The sequence below is a fragment of the Homalodisca vitripennis genome, chromosome 1 (genome assembly GCF_021130785.1).
Source record: "Homalodisca vitripennis isolate AUS2020 chromosome 1, UT_GWSS_2.1, whole genome shotgun sequence".
In the NCBI taxonomy this organism is placed as follows: Eukaryota; Metazoa; Arthropoda; class Insecta; order Hemiptera; family Cicadellidae; genus Homalodisca; species Homalodisca vitripennis.
Genome location: NC_060207.1, coordinates 36,550,230 through 36,570,634, shown reverse-complemented (window position 1 = coordinate 36,570,634; position 20,405 = coordinate 36,550,230). Strand labels below are relative to the sequence as shown.

Below are 20,405 nucleotides of genomic sequence, written 5' to 3'. Positions count from 1 at the left end.
AATAAAATAATCAACATGCCATAGCAATATTCTCCTAATAACAGAATATACAAAGAATTTCAAGATATATCACCACTCATATTTTTATATTACTAGCACTAATTAGATCAAGTCAGTAAAGTATAGGAAGTCAATCTTAGTTATTTGATCTGCAAAGCCGTTTAACCATACCAACTATTCAAGTCTTCTGAATGAGAGAGGGTTAATAAAGCACTTTAGATCAAATCAATACAATAGTAATACATGACACAATGGCAAAAGAAGAAAAGACGCTGGTGGACTGTTTGAAGGGTTGAAACTTCTGTCATATAACATTTTAACCAAGAAAGCAATCATTCTATGTACCTGATAGGTCCAAATACGTCCATAGCAATAAAGGGGGGGTGGGAGTTTGGGAGTTGTAACCCCTCCCATTGATACAAATATTCAAGGTATATTTTAACTTGCATTTAACTGAAAGTATTCTCGTAGTCAAACAATGTATCATAGTTCAGTTTTGTTTGAATTTTTATTAATATTTTTTATAGCTGACATTTAGTAAAACATGCTTCGTAATTCTTCGAAATGACGAGTCCGTATGTGACCTGTGGGGTTTGACAAATATAATACAGACCTCACTTCCCACTCCTCAGGCGAAAGAGACAGCAAACAATGGCCATGACCACTTACCTACCAGTCATCTCTTTGACCAGCTAATAATCTTAACGTAGTTCTCATCGCTTTCGTTTTAGATAGTTTAGCTTTTGCTTGTCATGTATTAGTGGATTTTGTTATTAATATATACCGATAGGGGTAATACTAACAAGAATAAAATAAGAGTACAAAACATTTAAATTGTGGAGTTTACCATTTAGAAATATTGTAATGCTTAACAGTGATTACATTTTATTTGCTGTTATTATTACACTTCTCCAGCATCCAGCATTGTTACAACCCAAATTGTGTAAGACATATAGAAAATTAGATGCTTATCAAAACATGTTTTATACTTGACTAACCTATCAAAATAAAATAATGAACTTTCAAGTTTTTGGTGGTGAATTTCTGATATATCTGAGGTTATGAAATAATTAATTTGTTTTATAACATATTTTAATCAAATGTTTACAAAAACTGTAAGTCCACAATCGAAGTAAATAAATTTTGAGGTTATTTAAATAATATCTAACTTGAAGTTTGTATTATTTTAATGTTTCATTTTACACACATCCAACATTACTCAACCAAAGTAACAAAATATCATGCTTTGTAAATAATATTTAACTTGAATTCTATATATTTTGTATTTGCCAATATTTGTTCATCACCGAGCGTCTGCTACATCTATGCACAATGCATGTAGTTGATGTCAACCGCTCAGCCGTTGTAAAAAACACAATTACTAATTTAATGTCTCAAAATTTGTGTATTTGTATAACAGTAAATATATCCCCTATAAAAATGTGTGTAAATTTGTATCACAATATTATTTTATCAGGGATGACTTGGCTTGAAATTGAAAAACATTAAAATGTAGAATACAAATTGTTTAAGTAATACAAATACACACCCATATTTTCGTGTAAGATATATGTAATATGTACTATGTATAATATATGTATCCTCGAAGGTGGAGGATGTCTTTTAGTTCTTAAGATATAGCAATTTTTCCGAGCCTCTCTACTATTCTCATTAGTACAGCGTCATTTTCTTGAAATTCTTTTGTGTTATTGGTTGATCTCCACCAAAAGTGTACATTTTCGCTTATGTTATAGCCGTTTTTTTAGAGTATAAAATAATACTAATAATGCTCTCAGACGGCTGTCAAACATTTTTATCCTGGATGAGGAGGTGGTGCTCCCGTACCCCATCTTGAGTAGGAAGTACAGAAGATTTTTAGTGGTAACCCTCTCATTAGGTTATCCTAGATACGCTTATGATTACCCAGTTATGTAAATTTATTCTACCTCTTTCTCACTTTAAAAAAGTAAATTTAATGATTTACATACCAGTGTAGGTGCAAATGGCAGTAGAAGGGCAATTGCAAGATTTGCAGTCCGGGAACCCAAAGTAGCCTGTCTGGCATGCTTCACACCTACGACCGATCACGTTAGGTTTGCAGGGACACTGTCCACCAAACTGTTCACACTCAAAGCTCAAAGAACCATCAAAGTCACATTGACAAGGCAGAGCTCCGTTGTTGTAAGCTGAGGTCAGAGAGAACACGGCATCTCGGCAGAATCCTGCATTAAAGAGTCAATCATGAATCAGTCTTATTGTGGTTGGTAAAATATATCAAGTTTATAATTGTATGGCAAGATATTTTTAAATCTTAAAATAATATCATTACTCTACTTGTTGTCAACTAGACATACGCATTCACTCTCACCTGAAATATTAATGGTTGTTTTGGATTAGTTGATAGGCTATAAAAATCTTAAATCCAAAAACAAGTTATTATAATTATACATTAGAAAACATGCAAAACTTTTGAAACAACAGTTTACAATTGACTTAAATATAAATTTAGAAAAATGATCTTTTAATTTAAAATTTGAAATCAAAATACGTACTTAAGATAAGCAAGTCATTAGTAATGATTAAAGAGGGCATAAAAGCTAAGTTTTAACACAAGTCTAAATTAGATTAGCTACCTTACTCAATATTTCAGATCGCTGCGTAGTATATTCAGAAATTCTTTCTTACATGACTCTCGTGTTGTTTTATGAACTGTTAGTGAAAATACTCAAATATATTTTACCTCAGACTATCATATATGGCTCAATTATATAAAGCCTACATTATGATATTTAATAAAATATTATTTATTTTGACAAACATCCAAATAATGCAGATATTGATTTGTAAATTTTAAAAGAAAACTCACTAAAAGTAGAAATGTGCATAAAGACCAACCTGAGGTGTGTTCATCGATGTAAAAGCTGTCCTTGCCACACTGAGAGATAAACTCTGCGGTTTGATCTAGAGGTTCCTCCTGTGTCACTCGCTCCATGTTAGTGTCCCGCGGCAATACTAACACATGGTCTAGCCACACAGTCTTCCCTACTGGAGCCTGCAACAGTCATTTTCAGTTCTTCACCTATCGCTATGAAAATGTAAAAATTACATTATATAGTTTTGGGACTACTACCCTTAAACACCCACATGTGGTGGTAGATTCACAGTAAATAATAGATAGATGAATGATAACCTCATTTACTTTTGTGGAGTGATCTAATAAAATCTTTGATTTTGAAAGGGCCTGCAAAAATAAAAAATTACACTAGAAAATGTGTGATCATCTATAGTAGTACCAAATTAAAATCTTTCCAATTGCTCCAAGAATCTTCAGTATGTGTGATAATAGTACAGCTTCAGTCTATGCTTACTTCTATTATAATATGGAATTGCAATACAAATATGTTCCTTAAAACATATTTTATTGTTATAATGTAACTAAAATGTAGGTGTAATAATGATATCATTATATTTTCCATTTATATATCGAGTTACACTTGCCCCAGGTGCCACCAACCCTAGGCACGGCTCTGTCTAGCATTGCTACTGCTTACTACTCAACATTAGCATAAGTTTAAACTGTAAAGCAAACATGAAACGCACAATTGCAAGTGTGTTATACCTTTAAGGTTAGTACAAAGTTTTCTGTAAGCTGAAATTCTGTGTTGCCATCTGTCTGCTGCACAAGGGCTCGACAGCCAGAGGTGGCTGGACAGTGGGTCAGAGGCAGCTTGGCTTCGTAGAACTGCCCATTCTGGAGTATCACATCCATCTCAAATTCTGGAACAATCGTAAATTATGATCATAAAATAAAGTTTGTGTTTCGGAAGTATTTAAAATCATTAACTCTATGACGGCCAATCCGATTGTACTATACAGTAAACCTAATCAGAAGAGACATGCAACATTGATTAACACTTGTAATTTTGTCATGACTAAACGCTTTACCAATATGATACAAAACCCATATACCTGTGTTCCTACTAGAATGTTTATAATCTTATAAATTAAAAAATGGATTATTTGTATTTAATATGAAAATAGCCAAAAGTTATTCTCATTTATATTTAATGTAACCTTTTAGGGAAGTGAAAAGTAGTTAACACCAAAATATGGAGAGGATCAAGTATAGAAAAGTCAACATAATTGGGTTGTGGGAAATGAGAGTGCTGATGCTAAACTTGGGCTCAGCATCAAATATGACACAACCTCAACTGTTCTGTGGAATCCTCTGGGTGTAGCATTAAGAGCAACCTAGAACTGGAATGTGTTGAATGCCCACGAAGATAAAGAATGTTGCCAGGTTTGAGAATGGTTAAGTTTATTTTTCATTCATCTCCCAATAGGATGTTACTTGATCTCTCCATGAGCACATTGTTATTTTCTCAGATAGAAGGCTCAATCACGGAGAATGGATATCAAAAGAAACATCTTCATTGTACTGACCTGGGTAGTTGGGCTGGTAGTAATGGATGACAAACTGATAGACACCTGGTGAAGGCACCTTGCCTGTAACATCCGCTACATTGTCGTCACCACGCAGTATGATAAGACCTGTTGTGTTGCTATATATATGGGCTGGTAGCTCCTTCGCAAACTGCTCGTCATTCCCTTCCTCAAACTCAATCTGCCACAGTCACGCAATAGTTATTATTTTATTAGGTTGAGATTATCACTTTAATAAACATATAACAATACTTATTAGCTAAACGACAATAACAATTCTTCATTTAGTTTTTGTTGTTGTTAACTTGGTTTTATTCAGTTTTTATGAAAATAAATAGTCTATTGCAAATATAGATGTTACTATATTTATTGTTCTTGAATACATGGTTGTGTTATATAATGGTTCCTAACCCCCAAGTAATCTTTACAACTCTTGGCAGATAATAATGAGCAACAAAATTTTTAAAAGAATGAGATTCTTATTATTTAAAATAAAGCCTTTATTTTACATTTGAACTTTACTACTTATTTGTAACAAAAAAATGTATAATGTTAAATTAATTGTAAATAATTTGTCCATTAAGACAATTAATATTTAAAATACAGTCATCTCCCAATAATCCGGCATCAGGCCAGAGTACCACCAGATTATCAAAAACACCAAATTACTGGAAAATCAGAAATTATACAGAATTAGGCATAAAAATTGTATAATTGTACAATATAAAACTTAGTACAATACATGCATATGAAGAAGAAAGTAAAATAACTTAAACCAGAAATTGACCATTTAAAATTGAAAATTTGCATTATTCTTTTGAAGTATAACGTACAAAATCAAACTGTCTATAAGGTATAAACTGGAATTTTCCTCTGTATTTTTGTAAACTCATGCCACATTCAACACTTGTTAGTAATGTCGCTTCAATACTAAAATTTCACTATAGGAAACATCATTTTCCATGTTCCCTCAAAATCTGTTTTACCCATAAAGAACAAAGTTTGATGTTTCCTAAACATTTTCAAAACTCAAAAATAGAACTAATGAAATACAAATGATTAGGGAGCAAATATAAATGTATATGGGAGTCATAGATTGGCCAAAGGCAGACAATGAGTTTCCGCCTGACACGACAGACATTAACCCTAACAAGTAGTGACTTGACTCCTTGTGTAAAAATGCCAGATTTACTGACACAGTCAGTTGTATGAGGTCTTGAACTACACAGTAGTCAGACACAGTTCTCTTCAGGTTCTACATACAAACTCAATACAATTTAAGAGTATTATCAATGTCAATATGAATATTTAAAAACATACAAAAATACTTTTTGGATGAGTAATTTTTAATTTAAGTTGAGATTATCAAGATCATCAATTTTACAAATGTAATTGTTATGGGGTTTTTTACACTCAAGAGCTTTAGGTATGTTTTGTTACTAAGTAGATTGTTTTGTCACAATCTCTTTATTTTGTCTGATCCCAAATTTATTTGTTTATTTTCAATTCTCGTGGACACTCACTTACACTCATAGCTGGTACCATATAAACAGCTCCAGGTATCTTACTGTTTCGAAATTAACAACTTACAGTCACCATATATGTTTTTAATTGCATTACAGTATAAGCTGGTTATAGAGTCGCTCGCTTATAAAGTTGGAATAGCGCCAGCCCAGTAAAAATCAGACCCCGTTTCACCGCATATAAAGTTTTCCGCTTATTACGTTAATCCGCGTTTAAGGTACGGTTTCGGCTGCATTTCGACTGCATATAACGTTTTCAGTTGTATTGAGAGAGCATTTTTTATCCAGTTCAGTGAGAGAAACGCCATTTTTGACATGACGTACCGTCGAGCCGCCAGGATCTCACCGCCAAAGGGTTGCGATCGGAGAAGGAGCGTGAGAGAGCGGGGCGCGGAGGGAGGGGGCAAGACGTCTCTTCATTCAAGGTGGCAAGACGTCTGCAGCATGCTCGGCGCTGTCGGCGATGACGGTGAGACTCCATCTTTCGACGCCTTCATCAGGAATGACGATGATCCGGAGGTGTGCGAGGAGCTGAGTCTAGACGATAGGCTATCGCCGCCGCACACCAGCCTGCCAATGGTATGGAAGTGGAGAACACCGAGAGCGACGATGACGCCGACAGCGAGGATGCTCCCTGTCCAGTAACCTCGGAGGAGAGCCTGGCAAGCCTGAGCACCGTTACCCGTTTTTTTTTTTTTAACTATCGGTTATAACGTTTCCCACTTATAACGTCGGCGGCCCGCTGCAAGTACTGGATTATACTGTATTTGGTTCAGTAGTAATTCAGTAAGTATTTAGAAACAAACTAAATATTTTGTTTTTAAGTAAGATATTCAGGTTTACTGTTAAAACAATGTTTGATACAACGTGAAAAACAATATACTCAATGTCACTTACACCTTCAAAATATGCTTACTTTTCAGAATATCTCTTAAAACTAACTAAAAAAATTGAAATAATAATTTATTTACAAATATAAAATTATATACAAAGACTAAAAATGCTAGTGTCACAGTATAGTGAGTCTAGTAGTTATCACAAGATAACCAAATCAAGGAACATAAAGAGTGGCTTCTGCTTGGATGGATGACGACTGCTGAGCGATAATGTCCTAGCAGGCAGCCCACCTGCCCAGCTATTGTTAGTGGTTCGGAATTCACCTTTAAGCTGTTGGTTCCCAGATTAAGTGTTAGAGAAAGCTAATTAGTCCTAAATTTGCCTGATAAAATAAGACATTTTTTGACTTTGATTACACTTTTTGTAGGTATATCTTTCTTAATTGAATAAAGTCAGTTATATGGGTCTTCAATAAACACTTTAAAATAAACTTACCTTCTTGGCTTCCGCTGGGGTATGAAATGTGGCCTGTACACATTTCCCATCCTTCCTGACGCACACAGGTTTGGGCTTGATGTAGTCCAGATTCCAAGCTTCCTCGGGTACAGCCACCACTGATTCTATTGCTACATTCATATCACCCATTCCCTGTAAAAGAGAATAATTAATATTGATGTTGTGCAAAAATTATTTTATAAAAAGATCAATATTGAACCAATTATTTTATGTTGAATTAGCTTTCAATTCAAAATGCATTGTAATAAAAAAATGTACCCTCACACTACGAAAAACTAAAGTGTGCAAGAACTATAATATTTGGTAAATAATAATTATTCCAAAAACATAATATAAGTGTGAGTATGAGTACATCTCAATGAATTTCACTCTGGCTAATGAATTGTCCAAGCCTTGGGTAAGTACTATCTGAAATCTCTAATTCAAACCAAAAGTCCAGTGGCACCCTAGACTTCTCAGCTATCGGCTCTCCCAACTTATCTCTGTATGAAGTTTAGTTTAAATCAATTGAAAAACACAGTCATTATTGTACTTACTAATTCGTGTTATATTGCAAAAGCTTATGTATAAATGTTTAAATTTTGGACTATAGTGATTTGGGTTTTTGAGACCATCATCATCAATAATTCAAATAATCTGCTAGAAACTCTGTTATAGAATGTGTTGGTTATTATTTTCTATGTTTTACCTTAACCTAATAATAGCCCTTTTGGATCAATTGGGAGAAGTAAGTAAATATTATGAGATATGGAATATTGTTTAGTTTATAAATGTAGGATTTCAACTACTTTTGTACAAAAACAACTTTTCTATGCCTATAAATAATGGTATTGTTAATGTTTTGTTAAGTTTAAACAGGTGGCATACTGCATAGAAATAGAGTACCAAGCTCAAAGTTTCAACATATTTGGACATTTTGTGGGAGGGTTATTGATTTCACAAGCCATGCTATATAGCATATACATAAACTTTGGGGTATTCAAGTTATATGGAATAATTGGAATAATTGGCAGGGGAATTGATTTAATTGGTTCTTTTTAAGTAACAGAAGTCAGAGGGGTTTTGTTAATGGGGTTTTCTCAAGTGACACTGAAGTTGTTTATGGTGTTCCACAGGGATTGGTCCTTGGTCCATTTCTGTTTCTTGTCATGATCAATTATTTAAGTGGTATTGTGGCTTCTAACTCTTATGTTTGTTGGTGCTGAGTCATTTTATTCAACTGACAGTTCCTTAGTTAATTTGAATCTGTTCATGAGTAATGTTCTTAACAAAGCAACTAGTTGGTATAATATTAATACACTTTTACTTAATGCAGACAAGACTCAAATTATTAGCTTTACTCTTAAAATTGATATGGATTATTCTGTAGACAATGTCAAACTTTTAGGCATCACATTGGATAGTAAGTTAACATGGCTACCCCATATTGACAACCTTTGTAATAAGTTAGCTTGTACTGTATATTTAATTAGACATTAGAGATATTAAAATTGTGCCCCTGCCAACTACTTAAAAAATGTGTACTATGCTTCTTTTCTTGTCTTCTGGACAACTGTTTTGGGGCGAATTTCAGGGAATAGAAAGAGTTTTGTTACTGCAAAAGAGTGATTATGATGAATCTTATCATTCTCTGCTTTAACATGTTCACTGCTGCGGACGCACATGCGCGCTTGGCGTATGCTCGCCCGATGTGCTGCAGGCGCACTTGCGCGCTTCGTGCAGCGTCGTGGTTGTCTGCCATTTTCATATCCAGCTGACAGTTTCGTGGGATTATGGGTAATGCAAACTTGTTGGTTAGGTTGTTGGCTGTGCTACTGTGTGATTCGTTTGCAGTTTGCTTATAATTCAGAGTCAGTACAAATATTGAAAATGAGTGATGAAGAAGCGGGTCCGTCTACCGGGCCCAAACGGTCTCGTACAGTGAATAAGTACATTGATGTAAACAATCTTACAGTGAGTGAATTGGACGAGTTGTATGTGGATTCCGATGAAGATTTTTACTCAGAGAATGAAGATGAATATGTGCCAGAACAAGACTCAAACAGTGAATCTGAAGATGATTTTGAGCAAACAAACTTTAAACATTTGGTTTTTGAAGATCCACAAATTGAATCAGAGATTTTAGAGCCTGATATTGGTAATGTTAACACTAATGATGACATACAAGATGAGGCTTGTGATGAGAACCAAAATGAAAATTAACCTGTAAGACCTAAGCCTAGGCCTAGACGTGCGGATAGACTACCTCAGGTAAAATGGAATGAGCAAATCAATCTTGTTAATTTACACCATACCAGACCAAATGAACTACTTGTACCTTTGCCAGGGGATGGCACACCTATTGATTATTTTAATTTGATAGCTGATGAGGATTTCATGCAAAAGATTATTGACATGACAAACAATTATGCCTCTGAAGTTTTTTTTCACTAATGCAAACTTGGCAGTACATTCCCGTATAAATAAATGGAAGGACTTGACAATGAATGAATTCAAGGTTTTTCTAGGATTACTCCTTCACATGGGAAATATCATCATTCCACGTATAAATGATTATTGGAAAACAGATCAATTGTTCAAAAATATCATTCCTGACAACATGAGTCGTGAGTTTCTTGATAATTTTGCGTTGCTTACATTTCTGCAACAACAATGAAGAAAATGATGACCGGCTTTTCAAGATTCGAATGATTGTTGATCATTTTAATGACAAAATGAAAAATGTGTACTATCCGGGAAAGGAACTTAGCCTAGACGAGACTATGGTATTGTGGCGAGGACGTTTGTTTTTTTAGACAGTACATAAAAAATAAACGCCACAAGTATGGTATAAAAATTTATACCCTCACTGAACCAAATGGACTCGTCCTCAACACTCTGATTTATGCTGGCCAACAAGACGAATTGGGTGGCAAAGGTCATACTAGTAAAGTGGTGAAGCACTTGGTAGAGGGGAAAGAAAACAATGGCCATGCAATTTACATGGACAATTTCTACAATTCCCATGACCTGTCAAAATCTCTTCTAGAAAAGGGCATATACTGCACAGGAACCTTGCAAGCAAACCGGCAACACAACCCTCCAGATGTTATAAAGAAGAAGTTGCGGAAAGGAGAAACCATTGCTCAGTACTCCGAGGACCATGTTATGGTAGGAAAATGGCAAGACAAGAGGACAGTAATGTATATTTCTACTGAACACAGCAATGAACTTACTGATACAACAAACAAACGTGGAGCTAGAGTGCAAAAACCTTTGCCCATAATTAAATACAATACATACATGTCAGGGGTAGATAGAAAGGATCAATTGATGGCCTACTATCCCTGTGAGCGTAAAACATTATGTTGGTACAAAAAGCTTTTTGTACACTACCTGCAGATGATGATAATAAATGGATATTTGCTTTGCAATAAATATGCTATTGGCACAAAAATGACTCTGTATGATTACAGACTTGTTGTTATCAAAGCTCTATTGGCCAATAAACCCCGCTTAGCTTTAGCTCTAAGCCCCAAGGAAAAGGATCATTTCCCATCTAAATGCCAAACAGGTAAGATACATTTATATAATTTACAATTAGCAATAAGCAAATTAGTACCAATTAGTGAAAATAAACCCACTTTGTTCATAACTATGATAGCATTTTTTATAGCATGTTGCATAAACTCTTTAATTTCAGGAAATAATGGCAAAACGATGAGGAAGAAGTTTAGGAACTGCAAATCCAAGGGCAAAAGGATGGATATAATTTATCACTGCCTAGCTTGTCCCGGCTATCCCGGACTATGTTTGGCATGTTTTACGGAATACCACAAATGAAGTGCCAGTTCCTAAATTCAGATGTCAAATTTAAGGATTTGTTGTACATATATTTTACTGTAAATATATAAAATACATTTTTGTAAATTATAGAATGTTTTATTTTGATTTTCCATTTGTCAAACTACACGAATTTTACAATATCTATACCACGATTTTGTTCATAAGAGAACAAAATTACATTATTGACCAAAAATGTTATCAATCGTAATTAGTTGTTACATAAACTGGCTAATAATAGAATATCCAAAGACGAAATTTTGGTAGTCATGGTGAAATAAACATGGACGCACAAGTGCACTTTCAGCATATGACAATGAAAATTCTAGGTCATGTGCTATGGACGCACATGTGCGTCCATCATATATTAATGTATATATATATTGTGAGAATGACATAGCTAATATATATATATATATATATATATATACATGATATTATATAAATATATTATGTATAAATACTAATCAAGAGTGCAGCACATGGGGAAAGACTGCACATATTCGGGCAGCAGTGAATGTGTTAAAAGACCATTGTAAGCCTTTGTTACAAAATTAAGAATCTAAACTGTTGTAAACCAATATATATTTGTTACTTTACTGCACGTTAAACATAATTTACACACATACAAACTCAATAGCAACTTCCACTGTTACAATACTAGAAATTCTCACTAAGTCCACCTAGAGCATAGTAAACTTAGCCTAACCCTGTCCTCTTTTGAACATGCTGGAATAACTTTATTTAATCAATTGCCTGTATTGGCTCATGAAGTAGACTATGATAGGTTCAAAAAGGTACTTTATATGTGGTTAACTGATAATCCTTTCTATAACTTGAAAGAATGTTATCATAGCGACATTGGTAGCATCAAGTTTTAGTTATTGGCCATTGTCATGTACATATTTTTGATTCAATTATTTATTGCACGTTCTGTAATCTAACTTCTTATCTTGTTAGTTGTTTTAATGTCTTTGACGTGATCTATTGCCTGTTGAATGTGTTTAGTGATAAAATAAATTTGAATTTGGAACTGGAGGTGGTTCTGGGCTCTGGGGTCAAGTTCAGTGAGGTTACCTACAAATTTTCTTTAAATGGTACCATGAGAACTATTAATTACAATATATGCTGAATTATTGTTTTAAGCATTCAAAGAATTTTAGAAGGTTAAAAAAAGAAAACCACCAAACCTTGATTTTATATCTATTAAGATTGTTGGATATTTCTGGCAATATATTTTCTACACTCACTTAGATTTGGGAAATTTTCGAGTAATTTGCAGTAGTATGACACATAAAATTACCAATAAGAGAAGGTATAAGAACTTCATAACATTGTAGATTATTGTAATATTTAAATTATTTGAGGCAGTCTAGACAATATTAATAATACCATTTTTATACAGCTCAATTAGTAGATTAAAACATTTAAATTGGTTCACTTCTTGAGTAGGGGAAAGAGTATAAAGAGTCAAATCCATAGGTTTATATCAATAATACTAGAGAAGATTGAACCATTTTGTTTTTTAAACAAGCTTAAAACACAATTTTTGTTAGATTTTCAATACAAATTATGAATTTTGTGTCCTTTTACCTATAATAATCTATAATAGAAGTTCACTGAGTAGATAGATTCAGCAGTCAAGCATCTACATTAAAAAGTTCAAATATTTACATTGGATATTTGGTTTGTGCATTAGTATTTTGTTTTTATTAAGTTAAATGTATGTTTTATAGATATTGTCCATGGAGTTGGTACATAACATATTAAGTTGGTTTGTTGTGATTCCTGTTTTTGTATGTCACAATGCTTTCTTATGATTTATTTATCATACTCTAGATTGTAGTTATGTGTTAGGTTAGTTTTACACCTGAGGAAGAGGTCAGATTGCAGTTCTTGAAATGTAGAGTTACTTATTTCTTGTATCACTATACAATGGCAAATGTCCTCAAAATCCTTTTTCCTTCATCTAAATTGGTCTTTTAAAATACCAATCAATAGATTTCAAAAATATTCTGTCTATTTGACTATTTGCCTCACGTTGAACGTTAATTTGCACCCTTTGTGATGCTCTGAACACAAACCAAAACTTGATCAAACTTAGGTTTAAACTTTGTTTAAAAATGTGTGTTTAGTGCACTATGAATGCAGATACCAGTACACTGACTATGCAATAGTGCTATAAATCTACATACTTCTTTGGTCTTGTGCTGGAAGCAAAACATGCTTTCAATCAACAGTCAAATGAAAGTGGGTGAGAAATGTATTGGTGTCAAATTTAAAGAAAGGTGCAATGTACAGAGTTTCCACTGTTCATGATAAGCTCTTCAGTTTACATACTTCATTTTACTTAGTGTATTATAGCCTATCCTTACAATAGGTCTTACAATTCAACATATCAATATTAGGTTTTTGTGTTTCAATAAAATTTGCTTTAAATTCTAATTACAATAAAAATATAGCAATGTACACATATTTGTGCATTCAATGGTATTTATAATTGGTATGAAATTCAAAGACTATTTGGTTTGTGAAAAATAGATGCTTGGATATTGGACAGTATATGTCACCAAGGCTTAAATAATTCCAATAACAGTGTAGAGCAGACTATAAGCAATTTATTGAGAAAAGATATGAGTTATTCTTAAAATCATTACTTTACCACTTGTGAAGTAAAAATACTACCTTGAGTACAAGGCTGACGAAGTTGGAATCAAAGTTGAAGTGAGCCACCCTGCCAAGTGAGTCTAACACGACATGTCGGCATACAATGGTGTAGTCACAGGGGTAGAAAGTAGTTGTACCACGTTCCCGCTCTGTTTGTGTGCGTGCCTCTACTTCCACTTGTGCACTGGAGCGTTGCGCCATTGGAGTCACATAGTTCACCAGCACCACATGTGGTCCAGGTTTGGTCACGCGCAGGTCGAAATACAGCTCCGGCTGTCCTGCTGTCAGCGCTGGTATCTTGTGATGTGGTGACACACTCGGCTCCTATAATGTATGATGTTTCATCTTAAAGCTAAGTCAACTTCTGATAATATAATAGCTAACATGACTAAAAATTACAGTTGATTCAAGGTTGATTCAATTATTTTTTATCATACATAATTGAATAAAATTAAATATGCATAATACAAATATATAGCCAATTCTATACTGTAAAAATTGTTTACAAGACAAATCTATCTGGTGCTAATAGTTAATTAAAATAGTTTAAAGAAGGAGTACATCCATCCACAAATACCAGCTTATATAATACATCTTTCAATTACATAAAGGTTTGATACCTTACAACATTTATGGGATATAAATAACTTTTTGAATTGTTAAGCTAATATTTAACTTGCAACACACCACCTTTGGGTAACTAATCTAATCATAAAGTTTTACTGAATTTATAAACAATTAAACATTAGAGCAGGTCTTAAAAAAATTATAAAAATATAGATGGAACGACTAAATAAATACCATAAACCAAAATATTGTATAAAATAGTGAATTTTGTGCTCATTGGCTCAATGTAATAAAGCCTAAACAGTGATTAGGATTTTTTTCAAATGTGAACACAGTACAAAGAAAATTATTTATTTGGCATGTATAAAATCTAACTTCATAAAACATGTCATGTATGTAAAGAAGTCAAACTACTAGTTTCTTTATCAAGGATCTCATTTAACCCTAATGTTTATTGGACATTCCATTCCAAGAAATAATAATTTACTGTAAAAAAACTAAACTAAAACATAAAAAACCTCAATACAACAGTCAGATGGTTATAAGATGTCAGTTTTGAACCACTTCTTTCTCACAGCATCCTTTTATAATTTCAAAGCCGTTAATTCCCTATACTAGCTAAAAATGTTTGGCATTATTATTCAGAGCCACAAGGTTTATACTCGTGATACTGTTAGGTTAGGATAACTGTTAATCAAGAATCCAAAATTAAGAGCTTTTTATGCTATTAAACAATATTTGAAAAGACCATGTCTCTGATCTAAACATAATGTAATGTTTATTGAAGTGTCAGGTCAAGAGAACCATAGCCAGACTAAAATAAAGGCCAGAATCCTGATAATGTAACGTCACAAGACCCATCCAACCGTTCTGCTTCATTCAATGGGAATAACCTAACTCTATGCTTTATAATTGTTAATGTTTTATAGTTTTTCTTTAGTAATTGAAGAAAATTAAATCCCATACTTGCTTGAGAACATTTTGCCTTTTTATTGGAGCAGTTTGTTTATTAAAATAGACTATACTTTCGTTTAACATTAGATTTTAAAGTAACAACAAACTTTGAAAACCTTTATACTTAAAAAGAGTTTGTAGTAGACAACTAAAAATAGATAATTAATACGCTTATAATCAATCAGCTGTGATAAATACGTGAGGAGTATTCTGCCAAATAGATGGATAGTGTGACGTAGCAACTGGTGGTGGAGGACAGCACTCAAGCCAGTATTATAATCTGGCCTTAGGAGAACCATACTAAAACCTTACCTCTCTCGCCTTCTCCTCTAATCCCCACTACTGTCAGAGTTGGCTCATTTTACAAGGAGGATACATGGCTTAAGATACCAATATAAAATTATGAAAGATGATAACTGTAATTGAACAACATATAACTTAATACAGTATTAGTCTGCACCATAACAATTAAAACATTGTAAACTTAATAATATATACAAATCCTTACTGTATCGTTTAGAGAGTAGGAATCTACAAAAGTTTCTCTGGCATCTCCATCGACAACATAAGCACCTTCTCCTTGCACTTGATCAAAAGAGGTGAGGTTTGGATAGCTGAAGTAGCGGCAATAGTTGTTTTCTCCTAATCTGCATGGCATGGTCACTTGATTCACCAAGATAGCTGCTTCATAGAAGGCTCCTGGCAGTAGAACAAAGTAGTCCTGTAGAAGAACAATTCATTTAGTAGTTAATAATTTAAAATTTCAACATATATTTCATTAAATCACTAAGTAGCTTTGTTGATAAAAAGCTTAACAATGAAAATTGTTGGTTTTGTTTTAAATTGTTAAAGCAACCATCAAGATTACCTAAATGCAGCATTTAACAGCCGTACAGGAAATAAACACAATGAGTACAGATATTTCATCATTATTAATTAATTGATTCTTATCATCTGTAAGAAAAGTGAAAATCAACAATATAAGTTAAGATATGTACTGCTGTACACAAAACAGGGTGGGAATGTTCAGTTGGTTAAGTAAATCTGACATTCTGATTGAGGAGGTCATAAAATCTTGTGATCCACTCTCAGATGAGTTCCATCTTCTGAGTGGGGAGATGTTAACACAAGAAAAATGAAAAAAAATATATTGGGCAAAACTGTGTTTACAGTGTATTTGATGACATGTTCTCATACATTTTTTAAAGTTGATTATAAATCAAAACAAGTGAAATTGGTTAGTGATGTGATGTATAATGTTGAAATATAAAACTTGAAGAGAAATTAATTAACCTTGACATGAAATATTGGTGAGTACAGTGTTTAGAGACAGGACCACATTGAAATTATTTTCAATTATATTACAAATTGATTTAAAATATAAATCACACAGACAAATTGAAACAATCATTTTGAATCGAAAGAAACTAAGGAATTTAATAACATTGGTTTTAAAGAACATTTTAATAACCACGTGTTCCGGTTGTCTTAACGTCATTGTGAATTGAACAACAACACTTAAGCCTCGCGCGCACTACGACGGAACGGAAGGACACGACAGAATTTTTCAAATATGAATAGTATTGATTGTTATGGAGATGCACGCACTTGGACGGACGGGACGGAAGAGACGCGTCGGACGTCAGTCAGATTATCTGAGGAAAAGAACTTTTGAACAAATTCTGCGCGTCGGCGACGTCGGGTCCATCCCGCCCGGTGTTGTAAGCGCACACACCTCAGACGGAACGGAAGGAAATTTTCTCTATTCCAGCTATATCTTCTGAGCCAAAATGGAGCCTCCAAGTTAATTTCTCTTGTTCAATACTACACCGAGCTGTATAACATGCGTCATCCTGAATATTTTAACGTCAATAGAAGAGAGAATTGAAGAGAGCTAACCTTTTAGTGTTTCTGTTATGTACCCAAAACCTGGCTTTTCTTCGTCTTCTCTCTGCCTCTTCTTCTTCTATTACGAATGCAGCAACAATAATTAATTCTTCATCTAAGCACTGAAACATCTTTGACAATGTTTTAACACAGACTGAGAACTTGATTAAAACACCCGACGAGTCTGGCGTGGCGCGGCGGTTCCGTCCTAATGCGCGCACCCTATCTTAAAATTTCCAGTCGTCTGTTCTGTCGTTTCCGTCCGTTTCGTCGTAGTGCGTGCGAGGCTTTAAGGCTCAATACTTTCATGTTGACCTGCGTTAAACATTTATTTTACTATTCATACAATTAAATTAAATAAACTACATAACCCAAACTTCTACATATGGTGTACAAGGGGTGTAGTAGTTTCCTACAATAAATTTGAATCAACAATAATTTGATCAACTTCATATGGCACCACCATATTGGGGAATTAACAACACAATAAAAACAGAACTACAACATATGCTGCAACCAAAATGGGGTTAGAGGTATACATCCATTCAAAACTACTTAAACACAGAACCACAACACAAGTAGTGGAATCCATTCACAGTGTTGATTTTCAGATAGAGCTCTAATGATATTGCTCACAACAGACTTTGTACCTAATGAATGCCCAAGCAATACTGGGGAGATCAAGCCTCTAGCCAATTTGGATGTTTGATTTTTCTTGAGTTTTAGTGAGTTTTGGTTAGAGGCCAGAGGGAGAATTAAATAAGTATGTATGGAGGTGAGTGTGAGCCAAAATGAAAAATAATTGTCCATATAAGCTAAAACAGTGAGTGTATAGACCTGATTTTCTATTACTGTTTTCTGTTAAAATATTATTATTAATGAATGATATGTACAAAAAAATGAATTTATAAGGTGTTTATTTCAAGTGCAACGTAAGTTTTAGTATTAATGTTTTGACAATTTTTAATTTCATATAAGAAATGATAATAATTGTTTCTATATGTATATTCTATATTTGATTGTGTGAATCATGATATCCTTTAAAAAAACTTAAACTGTACAGTTTTTTGAATAGATCAATTCTGTGGATTGAATCTTATTTAGTTAATCAATTTCAAAGAATGGTAAATTTTTTAAATAGTGTAAAATCTAGATCTCATTGGGAAGAAATTAAAGTGGGCGTTCCTCAAGGGTCTATTTTGGAACCTCTACTTTTTCTTCTGTACATTAACGATTTACCTAAAAATTTTTCACTAAAAATTATATTATATGCAGATGACACAACCGCAGTTTTTAAAGCCGACTCTCACTTTCAAATGGAAAATAAATTAAATCAAGCTTTTTATAAATTGACACACTGGTTTGAGGTTAACGGATTGAAATTAAATCAAGAGAAAACCCAACTACTAAATTTTTGAACGGCACAATTAAAGGAGGGTTATAATAAGGATGTGATTTTCCACGGCCAGCAAATAAAATCATGTGAGTGTAAAATTTTTTGGTATTGACCTGGACATGAACATTTATTGGAAAAAATGTATTGAAAGTATTATTAGGAGATTGAACTTGGCATGTTATGAAATGCTAGTGTTGCAAAACTCAATTAATTTGGAAACTAGAATAATAATTTACTACTCTTTCTTTTTTTCAATAATTCAATATGGTTCTGACTTCGATAAAGTTTTTAAGATCCAGAAAAAAATTATAATATTAATGACTTTTTTATCATTTAGAACTTCTTGCAAACCTCTGTTTAAAGAATTAAAAATCTTATCACTCTCAAATTTATACATTCTGAAAACCCTACTAACAGTACAATCAAACTTTCAAAGCTTATCACATGATAACTTTGAACATAATTACAATACAAGATTTGAAGCCAATTTTCAATATCCTATATCATACCACAAATTATATCTTCCGTAGTGGACAGAGAATAAGTCACCATTTTGTTCATTAAAAAGTTCTTGACCCAATTCTTTATTGAGAACGATCTTTCAGCAGTAGGTGTCAGCAATACTGAACTATTTAAATAAAAATAATCAATAACTAAAAAATTAATTTAAAAATTTAAAACTTATGTCCGCACCCCTTGGACATATTGGAGCATATCTGAAAATTTAGCAAAATAGCATCTCTTCAACAAAATTAAAGAGTTCACACAACTATTAAATAAATTTAAATTGCAGTATTTTACATCATAAGGCATATACATAGAAAAATATTTAGTAAATTTACTACCAGTATACAGTATAATTACTTATTTAATAATTAGGAACACAAATATTGTGTGATACTTCTGAAACATATTCAAAACGTATACATTATAACTAGTAACAATAAAAATATGCCAGTAGTAAAGTAAAGTAATGGAAAAGAATATCTAATTTAAAAAATCATACTCTTGTTTTACTGTATTATTATACAGTATAAGATAGGAGTAAGCCATACTACCTGTCGTGTAACAAGCTTCGCTTAGACTGCTTACAAAATTTCAAGCCTATACAGCTCATTTTATTCTCGAGATGTTCTGTGGTCAAATAGATAAACCAACATCATACATAAAAGAAATTGTTACATACTTCTGGTAGACAAAAAGAAGTTGTGTCAACCTACTGAGGTGAAATGATTCAAAGATGCTCAACCCATTCCATTGTTGAGTATGCACTATAATATAACTTATTCTTGTCTGTGTAGAAATAGTGTCATACCAAATTTAAAGTCTGCAGATGATCTTTATCAAGATATCTGGCAAATGATAATACCACATTTTTGTTAGTTGAGTTATTTTCATAGCAGTGTTTAAATAACAAATACTCTGATAAGCAAGGGAGGGTATTACAACACAAGAGTGTGCTTAAATGAAATCTTGCTACCAACTTTGAACATCGACTTTTACTCTATTATGTTTTCTTTTTACTGTATAAATAATCTACATCACAATCTACATATGTTAAAATCTCATATGCTTGTACTCAGCTTGTTTGAGAATTTATTTATTTTCTTATTTTCTCATTGTCATCATGGATACCTGTAAGATCAATAATTAAATATTTAATAACATTCTGAGTTTGCAAAATTTAAAATTAATAGGTCAGTTTGTTTTCGAGATATCGTGTGGACAGTCAGATAGAAAAGATATTTTTCCAGCCCACAGGTATTAGGTTTTGCTAACGCTCAGCCAATAAC

General features: G+C 33.1%; 1 protein-coding gene across 1 annotated transcript in view; it reads right to left on the bottom strand.

The window, feature by feature from the left end:
* The window catches only part of LOC124359818 (laminin subunit alpha), a 139,550-nt gene that overhangs the window by 74,038 nt on the left and 45,107 nt on the right, over positions 1 to 20,405 (bottom strand). Inside the window, exons 17-23 of the mRNA XM_046812876.1 lie at positions 15,838 to 16,050; positions 13,827 to 14,132; positions 7,299 to 7,451; positions 4,444 to 4,624; positions 3,620 to 3,777; positions 2,896 to 3,052; positions 1,989 to 2,222 (exon numbers count right to left, since the gene is read on the bottom strand). Coding sequence (XP_046668832.1) covers positions 1,989 to 2,222; positions 2,896 to 3,052; positions 3,620 to 3,777; positions 4,444 to 4,624; positions 7,299 to 7,451; positions 13,827 to 14,132; positions 15,838 to 16,050 — 1,402 coding nt within the window. The remainder of the gene's footprint in view (positions 1 to 1,988; positions 2,223 to 2,895; positions 3,053 to 3,619; positions 3,778 to 4,443; positions 4,625 to 7,298; positions 7,452 to 13,826; positions 14,133 to 15,837; positions 16,051 to 20,405) is intronic.